This window comes from Polistes canadensis, unplaced genomic scaffold (genome assembly GCF_001313835.1).
Source record: "Polistes canadensis isolate GaletaPanama2010 unplaced genomic scaffold, ASM131383v1 scaffold_129, whole genome shotgun sequence".
Lineage (NCBI taxonomy): Eukaryota > Metazoa > Arthropoda > Insecta > Hymenoptera > Vespidae > Polistes > Polistes canadensis.
In genome coordinates this window covers 405076-415752 of record NW_014569676.1, presented here as the reverse complement: position 1 = coordinate 415752, position 10677 = coordinate 405076, and the positions used below count along the sequence as shown (strand labels likewise).

Here is a 10677-nt window from a genome sequence, read left to right as displayed (position 1 = left end):
CTCACGAATAGAAACATTTTTTGTAGATTTATGTTAAGTTAAATATAAGACATCAAGATTTCGATTGCTACACAAATATTCTTATTGTTTCATTGTATTTGTCGTTTTCTCCTATTGCTTTTTAATATACCTATATCGTAACACTTGTACGCATCCAATTTTGTATTTGTTGAAAAAAAAGAAAAAAACTAGAAAAATCCAAAGAGTTCCGTAAAATCAACAATATTTATCTTTATGTAGCACAGTCTAAATTTGACTCTCCTCCAAACTTTTTCATTTGATTTTTCTATTTATAACTATTCCAAGTTACCTAACCTACATCAAAAAATAATATGCGTCTTTTATATTTTTACGATCATTTTTGCATAATGTAATTTTGCATAATACATTGACAATGTAATATTAATAAACAAAATCATAAATTCAAATAAGAGGAGAAATAAAATCGATAGACTTTTTATATACTCTTCTGGTCTTTAATTGAAAAACATTTCCAAAATAAAGTATTACCAATTTGAACAAGGATTAACTTAAAACTAGAACATGATAGTTTGATGGGTTCCCATTTTTAATATTAAATTCCTCACGAAAGACATTACTCGTAGAATTTATTGAACGGCTAGGCGTTATATCTGAAAATAAGATATTATATATATCAAAATTAGTTCTATAATTACAATAGAAAAATTTGATCTTATGCTATGAAACTCAAAAGAAGTATAAAAATATCTACTTAAAAAAAATGTTTCCTCTACAAAGATTCGAACCCGAGAACAATTTTCATTCAACATTTCTGCACAAGCGCATTTCTGCACAAGCTCATTTCATACCTTTCGTTCGTGACAGTCGTCACATTGCGTGCAGTCGAATCGATTTGCAGGAAAACTTATTTTTTCTTGACAGGGTTATACATGGGACACATTTTCAACTTATTATATGTCAAAGGTTCTATAAACGTTTATTACAACTCTATTTACACGTATATTTACTTTTGTCGTTGTTTACATAGAAAAATAGTTCTAGATAGATGCGATTGTTTGGATGCATCTTTGGTTTGAATGCACGAACAGAGAGAGAGAGAGAGTAGGAGAGAGGAGAAAACATCGATAAAACTCGTATTACGAATTGGCGTAAAACAGTCACGCACAGTCGCAAAATGTCACTGACGACGTCGTTTGAAGGAAAAAAAATATCTGGCGTTTCGAGTTCGTGTTTGTTAAAGTACATTCCGATTCGCAACAAGTGACCTGAAATCGTCTCGAACGGGGGTCTTTCTTTCTATTTTTACTTTTTCCTTTGTCATAGGATAAGAGAAAAGAACGCTTACTAATAGATAGAGACACTTGTCTTGCAAAGTTTTCCTATAATCGATGCGATGCGATGCGATGCGATGCGATACCACCACCGCATCGTGTCTCGTTTTGAGTTATGGTGGTGATCATTTTCAAATGCAACTTTCAAACAAAATTTGCTTACCGGCATATATCATAATTTTCAATTATACATGCCGTGAATACTTTCTTACGCTAGACATAGCTAGCGAGCATGTTCGAAAATAGAAAAAGAATGCGGCAACATATATTGGAAAATATTTTCAAGATATAAGAAGGATCCGCCGCGCGCGGTGCGGTGCGGTGCGGTGTCTTTGTCAGCAGCAGCAGCAGCAGAGTCAGCGTTTTATAAATCCGTGCACAGCAACGGCTAAATAAACTTTCTGCCACGTATAAACGAATAAAACAATGGCAAGTACGCGTTGACGTCATTATCGCTGACCGATTACACACACCACACACACACACACACACACACTATCCGAACGAACGTGTGTATAGTTAGTTTTCAACGCGTATATCTTGCACCCATTCACGATTCACTCCATAATTTTCACTCGAAAAAGAAAATCTAATGTCAGTAAGTAGGTGACGTGCCATAAATATCCAAGCGTGTCCGCATTACGTGTTTGTTACCTGCTACTATCTTCTTCTTCTTATTATTTTCTATTATATCTTGGCTGCGCCAATTGGTTAGTCAAATCCATCATTTATTCGAATCTGCATACGAGTATAAACTTTCGAAAAATCATCAATCTTTACGCAGACATATACCAGAGATAAACACCAATTTCATCGGTGTACCTCGTTAAACTTGATTTTAACAATCTCAATGTACATATAATGTATTTACGATCGTTCGTAATCTTACGAAAAAGAGATCATTTTCGACAATTTCGAAAGACCTAAATTATTCTTTTATTTCAATAAATAATTCTTAACAATAGAGATATTACTTTTTTCTGATAAAACAACGAAGGAAAAAATAGATTTAAAAGCAGTCGCTTGTACAACGCAGATCATTGAAAAACAAGTTAAAAGTATTCCCGAATGCGTAATTATTACGTAATCGGGAAAACGAAAGAAACAAAATGAATAAATGTCGAAAATCAAATTCAGACACACCAAAGTCAGGTCCCATAGAAATTTTCCCTGTCATAGAACTTTTTCAAATGCTACTAATATGCTCGCTTATATAATTAATCTCATTGTCAGATTTTTGATTTTATTTGTATCCTCGATTACGTTATTTCGATTTCAAAATCTAAAACCTTTTATTCGTATTTAATATCGATCATTCTGCGTGTGTGATATGAAAATACTTGAAAGATAAATTGAATTGAATAAATAAATAAATAAATAATTGGAAATACATATACGTTTATACAAAACTAATAATATATCCACTTGATGATTATCTTTAATTGTATTCAAGATGACATATTGATCGGAAACATTGTTCGTCAAATATTTACAAGCTCTACCATCTTTGACGTATTCGCATCGTCCCAACCGAGGTCCAAAAATTCGACTGTTTGTTGTTTTTGGAACAGTGACAGGGGGGTGAGTCTTACGAGCACCAACAGTAAAAGTAACGCGTTAAATTTCGACGATTAAATAGTCGAACTTTGATCTTTCTTAAAGAACTAACGTTGAACCTCGTTTTTTACTACACAAGTACTCATTCCTCATACTCATACGCATTCCTCGAATAAAATCATCCTTCGATGTAATTCAATGACGTTCAATAAACCAACTATCTTTGATGTTTAAAACATTTCGCGCAATTAAATGCATATAAATAGGGATACATGACAGAACATACGTAAAGCATAAACTTATGTTAGCAACTATTTTCGAATAAATCAAAACTGCCGGCAGTGTGTTTAACTTTCTGCTGCATTTTTTTCTCAATTACTTGAACTATATAAGCAAGAACGAAGGAAAACTTTTGTTTTTTTGGCTAGCATGACAAAGTCGCAATGAAAACGTTTAATTAATGCACATTGCAGCAGTTTCTTGTCGAAAACAAATGACTCGTTTATTATGATTTTGATCTCGCATTGTTTCCATAGTCAATATCCAAAACGTTTCTTGGCTCTGTTCTTAGTTAGACAAATTGTAGCTTTGCTTATAATAAAGAATTCAACTCGTTTCGAAATGTTCTCTACTGTTGTTATTATTATTATTTCATAGTTACATTTCGTGATGTTGGAATACTTTGACTATCATCGATAATATTAATAAAATTGACAAAGTTACTGACCCAGCTGTTAAATTTACTAAAAAATGATTGCTCGAAATACCGCTGCAGATACTTGAAGCTTTATTAACAGGTCCATACCGTTCTTAGATACGTCGCTTGAAAATAAAAGAAAAGAACAGGAAGAAATAAGAAGAAATGAAATTGAAAATGTTTGCCGCCAACGCGAATGAATTTTTCTTGACGACTCGCGAGTGTCTCGGCCGATGAGAGGGGAATAAAACTTGGTAAAACTTCGGCAAAACAAAAACAAACAATTCTAAATTAGTCTTCTTCTGATGTTTGTTCGAGAATGAAAATTGAGAAGGGACTAGTTGTGAATGGATTGTTCGCACGTTATCGTCCGTCGATGGTTGGTGGCACGCTGGAAAAACAAAAATGCGAAAAGAGAGTTTTCCCATAGATTCTAAAGCAGAGTTATAAGCTTCGATCGATACAAGGAAGGAATCGATAAAAAAACTCTCTCTCTCTCTCTCCCCCTCTCTCTCTCTCTCTCTCTCTCTCTCTCTCTCTCTCTCTCTCTTTCTCTCTTTGGTGAGGAAGAGACAGAAGGAAATAAAGGAAGAAATAGATAGACAGATAGAAAGATAGAAGAAAAGAGATGGCGAATAGAATGAAGTCACTCTATAACCAGGTACGAAAACTAAAGAAACTTACATTAAAGTGGGAGATGCAGTCAGAGCCATGAAAAAATTTTGAATAATTTTTCTTTTTTTCTTTTTTTTTATAATAATTAAGTTTGTTTTATATAAAACTGTTTACACAGAGTTTTTCAATTGTTTTTTAACTTGATGTCTACGAAATTTTAAACAAAAAATATTAATTATTTATAAAAAATATATCGTCACCTTTTTTTTTGTTGGACCCAGTTTCACAAGTTGTGCTTCGCGGTGACCATCGGGAACACACATCTTGCTGGATCATTTAAAATAAAAAAGAAAAAATATATATCATTAGTTTAATAATAAATCTTGTTCTTCGTCAAAGCTTTTTTAGTTTTTTTACAAATTAACATGATGGCGGCTTTTGGCATTTTTTTTTTTCGATTGCTATTAGTAAGTAGTAGAAATTTCTTCAAAATCCATCAAATGGTTATTGAATTATAGTGGTCACCGACTTGACAAACATAGTTTCGAGAAAAACTCATTTAAAGTTTTTTTTATTTGGATACGGTATTATATTTTCGTAAAATTTTGAACTCGATGGATGAAGGTAAACTTTTTTTTTATGTATTGTGATCCGCTGAATCCGAATATCACAATTTTTTTGTCGAAAAGTCGAAGTTCGGGATGAATGAATTTTTCTTTATGTAATTTGAACAATTTCAAAACGAAAGTATTCCTGATAAAATCTTGCTAAAGCTCATAATTTTAGAGTTATAAATTTTTGAAAATTGACAGCCGTCTTTATACGCTGAAAATGAATTTGCAGCTTCCGTCCGCTATTTATCAATTGAAGGATATATCGAAAACTATTCATCGAATTAACTAGAAATTTTCAATAAATATATATATATATATATATATTCGAAAGATCATACTTGAATAAAATGCAAAAAAAAAAGTAACATCGATTGTTTAAAAATCCTGACTGCATCTGTCCCCTTAACGGCTCATTCGCTAGAAACCGAATTTCATTGTCTTTTTGTTTGTTTTTTTATTTCATTGTCTTTTGCGATGGCGCATGTTTCGATGAAAAAATTGTATTGCCTATTAGAAAAACGTAGGTTTTAATTAACCCAGCGACGAATCGTTGTCGATCCTGAAGGAAAAAAAATGTCGAGTTGAATGAACGTAGAACTCAACCGTTGTTCGATGTAATCTTACATAAAAAGTGTTTTCCACGTTGGCTTTATGGTCCTACCGTTAGGTTAAAAAATTCGGTTGTTTGAAATGCATGCGCTATTGCAGGAGGCAATAAAATCCAATAGCGAAGGAGCCGTGTTTAATGGATTTTTTTGTGCGGATCGACAAAATTGTAGAAATGTTATTTTTTAGAATAGTCTCGTCGCATTTTCGTAGGTAATATTCGAAAGGCGAATTTTGCTCGGTTGCACAGCCCTCCTTGGACTCTCGGTGTGCATATGGGCCGTAGCAATAGGAACCGACCATTGGTTCACCGTCGAAGCACCCAATGACCAAGGCCTGCCGCTGGGAGATTCTGGAGCGACTGGCCGGAGACTGATCTACAAGCATATGGGTCTCTGGAGGGGTTGCGTCAGTGGTTTAATACCTAAAACGAAGAATTCCAGCGAGCTAGTGCCTTACAGTAAGTGCGCGTTCATTTAACACGTTTACTGCACCCCACTTTTTACTGACGGTCACGATATTTTTTCAATGTCAATATATTACAAAGTAGATTACGGAAACCAGGTGAGCACTTTTAAATAAATAATCCAACGTAGTCCAACGAAACTTCCTAACAAATTTCATTTGCGATTCGGTTGCTTATTTTCCTAATTGCCCGCAGAACAAATTCAATCGAGTACTTTCAATTATCGATTATTATCAAACGGCACAGTTGCACAGAAGTTTCAAACGTTTTACAAATGAACGATCAACTTAATTATACGTTCTAACCATGATTGCAAGTTTGTATTTTAGTTGTTCTATTTACTTGTCTACTAAACTATCCTGTGCCAATTCCTATTAAAATGTATACGCACAATTTCCGACATTAAATTATATACGAGAGTTAGCCACGAATGCATTCGCAGTAATAAAAACATTAAACTCAAGGCTTGATGTCGAAAATTACGAAAATCATTTTATTTTCCGACTTCTTAACCGATCAAAAGTTTCAAGCATTGCCTGCCAAAACAATGTTTTAAATTAATATACAGGGTAATTCGCAGTTGTTAATGCTCGTGAACGTCAGACCACCATCTTAATAATATATCCTCCATCTGTAATAATATTAACAAATTTTCTTACGTTATTGAAATGCTTTTAGACGAAAGAAAATTATTTTTATCATTCCCTAATGGCTTTTTCAAAGTCACACATGTTTTTTTATTTTTTTTTATTTTTACGTTTCTGAATTTCTACACGGATACATACACTTTTTGCTCTACGCGTAGACAAAAAAGTGTACTTTAATTTAATATAAGTTTCATTAAAATCTATTCACTTTCAGTATAAAAAATATTTACCGAAACTTTTCAAAGAAATTGCAAAGTTGTACAATTTACAGCATTGCAATCTCTGATATTGTGTGATCGTATGGCTGCGTGTCTCTGTCTCTAAGAATGTAATCTTTTCAACGTTGTTTAAATAATAATTTGATATTCTATAGGATATCAAAGTAATTATGTTCTCGATGCCTAGGAAAAAGTGGAAGAATTTTTCAATTTCCGACTTCGTCTGAAGGCTCTTTGCATTCATAGTAATGCCGAGGAATTACTAGCAATGATTGATTTTCGGTTTTGACGGTAACATATACAATTCTATAATGAGTTTAGACAAAATTTAATGAAAAAATATATTATACGTGTGGGGATACAGAATATCTTAGAAGTGTGTGATCATAGAGTGTTTAAGTTTTCCATCTTGATAACATCAATGTTAAGCGTTAATGATTAAGTCATTATTATTACCTTTTATATTTTATTCAAATTAAAATAAAATAAATCTTATATACGTAATATTACTTGTGTGGAAATGACTCGGATTTGAAAATGTCTACATTAACATCGAATACTTAAGTTATTGTCTAGTATTTTGGTATCAAGCACTTTATTCGCGTCGTGCAATAATAATAAAAATGCATCAAATTTAATTATACGATTGAGTTTGACCCCTTAACTTATTTATAACAAATATTTTTCGCATTATCGTAGATGGTACTTATAAGTACTTATAACTTAGATTTGGTACTTATAATATTTATTCAAAACACACTCACTTTCCTCAACGCGTTATCTAATTGTCGATGGAATTATCTTGGGGAGGGGGGAATTGGAGTGACGAGTAAATGACGTCGACTAATATTTGCGAAAAAAACAAGGCTGACCATAGAATCGATTATAGAATAAATATTGTATAGAAGATTCGAATATGAACGGGTTGGCGATGAAACGAGGAATTGTCGTCGACGTTAGTTTCTTACATTTAACGCACGTGTGCTGCTTTCGTTGAGACTTCAGAGACGAGTGTTTCGACAAAATAAACGAGGAGCCAGAAATAAATGAAAAGAAGGGGGCTCGTCTTTCTCCCGCTTCTGCTTCTTCTATCCTTGTTTCGTATGCCAGTAAAGTTGCTTGCTTACGTGCTAGATAGAACGGACAGCTTGGAAAGATTACAAAATCAAACTACGATTGTATGGATTTTTTTTATACCAAAACCCATCCCTGGGAAATGATCAATTTTAGTTTTTCATTTAAAGTTTCGAATAATAATTCAAACGAATACTTTTATTAAGCGCCCAGAACAAAGATATTTTATGAAACGCGAACTGATCGTAGATCAATTTATTATAAATCGAAATATTGTCAAAATAGTGTAATAATATATAGTATCAAATAATATAGTAATAACATGTAGAGTATAAAAATAATTATATGAAAATAGTAATAATAAAAAAAGTGATAATATAAAATGTAATAATATTGTTATGTTAAATACAATTGAAATATATCATTTAGAAATGTTTTCTTTGAAAAAGAAATGATCTTATTCGTTTGTATTTTTCATAGGTTTATATTAAATAGCCAAGGAAGTATAAAAATCGTAATTTGTTGCTTTCAGGAGAATGCAAATATCAGGAAATGTTTCCACCTGAATCGAAGATAGACATGGATCCAGGTTTAGACAGAACGGTTCTTAGTAAGTGATACTTCAATTAAACGAAATATTAATATATTCAAATATAAATCAATTATACGAATCTTAAAAGAATAAAAATAAGAATGAATATTCTAGAAAAAAAAAGTAACAGAGTTCTTTGATCGTGTGGAATTGGCAACAAAACGAAATTTCGACCAATGGACGAGCATAAATTCTAAATCCTCTTAGTCAAAATTTATCGAATAATTTTGCAGAGATTATGAAAGTCGATATGCTCGCATCTATCGAAAAATATAAAAAAAAAAAAAACAAAAAAAAAAACAATACATTTTCTTTTCTTTTTTATCGTTTAACAATATTTCTAATCTATCTCTTGAATTTTTCATTGCAACTCAAACGATCGATAAACATTAAAGAAAAACCACGTGGTATGTATAGAAAAATCAAAAAAGAAATGATTAATTCGACGAATACTTATTACAAATTACCTTTCAAATGACCTATCCTAAATACCTAAATTCAACGAACAGAGATGATCGAGAGAATCGAGAGAATCGATAATGCAATCGCATTGGAGTTTCGAGTTTTCTGATAAAATAAAAACATCTCATTGTTGACACATAGAATATATTATTTTAATTATATTATTTCCATTATTTTTTTCTCCAAATATATAACTGTAGAGAAAAATATTAAGTACCCTCCTAACAGAGATACCAAATATTATCAATTACTTTTCAACTTGAAAAGAGAATCAATTATTTTTATATTTTGATTAATAAAAATATCACATATATAACGTGTAATTTTAGCGATTGCGAGTAATAATGAAATGAGTGATTTATACGATACATTTTCCATTGTTCGCAGATTATGCGAGGACTCAGGTCTCGTTCGCTGTTATTAGTATGTTTATAATGATAATGGGATTCTGTTTCTCCATCTACACGTTCCGCAACCCACGGTACATGTTCAAGCGACTAGCTGGTGGAATACATTTCATTAGTGGTAATTCATTTCAAATATTGCGCAAACGTAATTACGATTAGAATTTTTCAAAATTCCAATTAAAAATAAATATAACTTAATAATAATTTATGCGACATTTAAACAGACGTAAAACATTAAGCCTGTAAAGCTCGCGCGCATATGTATTTAAGTGAAAAAACTTCCTCATAGTTTCGAAATATATTTTAATAGGTTTTTTTACGCAAACAAATATCAATTTAGTCGTAACGCGAACAGATGGATGGTTCATTTCAAACATTAGTTCATCTCCATTATTTCAAATATAAAAGTCGACACGTTCAAATATTGTTAGACTAATGCAAAAGTAATTATGCAAATATAATAGAGTTTCAAATTGAAAGGAGTCTAAAATCATCGAAATATCGTATTTTTCATGAAATTTTGTTAATTTTGAATGAATTGAATTTTGTACGGCTCGTTGTTTTGATGAAATAATTGTGGAATTGATTGTTACAGCTGCTTGCAACATGGTAGTCATACAAGTCCTACTTTCCTCGGTCGAATACGAGAGAACGAACGTTTACGAAACGTTTCCTAAAGGTGCATCCATGAGATACGATTTTTCTCTTATCCTTGCATGGATCGTCTTCCTTTGCAACCTAGTCGCGGGATGTGCTTTCATGCTTTTCTCAAGAAAAAGGAAAAGAGATAAAGCGCCAACCGAGGAAATCGCTATGGCCGATGAACCAACGATAATCGGTCGTTAGGGTTGTAAGGGAGTAGGAATGTAGAAACGTGTCAAGTTAAATGAAACACTCTGTATACTCAAGACACAAAAAAAAGGTATAACTACGCTTGCGCGTCTACGTGGTTTTACTACGTTACATTACGCGCAGAGCAAAGCTTTCCAAAAATATCACCCCATTATATTATTTCTCGTCTTCTCCGGTTCTTCGTCTCTTAAAAATAGTTGTCCGCCGAAATATGTGTATATATATATATACACATAACAACTATATATAGAGACGAGTAACATCCAAGATAATACAAAAAGCACGATGATCTTCGTTATTTTATTAATTAATTCGTTATAATACTACTACCTTGGATTGATATATCGCTTTGATCGCACATAATAGTACGATTTAAGATTTTTGCAACGTATTAATACATGTGTAAATACATATAACTATTGTTTTACTTATTATAAGATCTACGACAAGTACAATTTTCAATAATGTATATCACGAAAACGAGCGTTTAAGTTCGTATATATATGGGTCATTCCATGTCAAATCGACAAATTTTTTACCTGACCCCCTTTGATTTC

At 32.2% G+C, this 10677-nt stretch overlaps 1 protein-coding gene across 2 annotated transcripts; it reads left to right on the top strand.

The window, feature by feature from the left end:
- The first annotated feature begins 4124 nt into the window (after window positions 1-4124).
- LOC106788224 (transmembrane protein 114) lies at window positions 4125-10180 on the top strand. Of its 2 annotated transcripts, XM_014751299.1 has the most exons (6): window positions 4125-4228; window positions 5616-5862; window positions 8340-8417; window positions 8795-8806; window positions 9249-9386; window positions 9864-10180. In XM_014751299.1, exons 1-6 carry the CDS (start codon window positions 4196-4198, stop codon window positions 10112-10114), a joined length of 759 nt encoding a protein of 252 aa, XP_014606785.1. In that variant the 5' UTR covers window positions 4125-4195; the 3' UTR covers window positions 10115-10180. The 2 variants fall into 2 exon arrangements, with proteins under 2 accessions (XP_014606785.1, XP_014606786.1); XM_014751300.1 differs by lacking the exon at window positions 8795-8806.
- Window positions 10181-10677: the final 497 nt, after the last annotated feature.

What these genes read in the sequence shown, in the direction of transcription:
- LOC106788224 (XM_014751299.1), top strand. Translation starts at nt 4,196, where the DNA reads ATGGCGAATAGAATGAAGTCACTCTATAACCAG. An exon ending in CAGCGAGCTAGTGCCTTACA is followed by an intron (nt 5,863 to 8,339) that starts GTAAGTGCGCGT and finishes TGTTGCTTTCAG; the next exon opens with GAGAATGCAAATATCAGGAA. An exon ending in TGGAATACATTTCATTAGTG is followed by an intron (nt 9,387 to 9,863) that starts GTAATTCATTTC and finishes TGATTGTTACAG; the next exon opens with CTGCTTGCAACATGGTAGTC.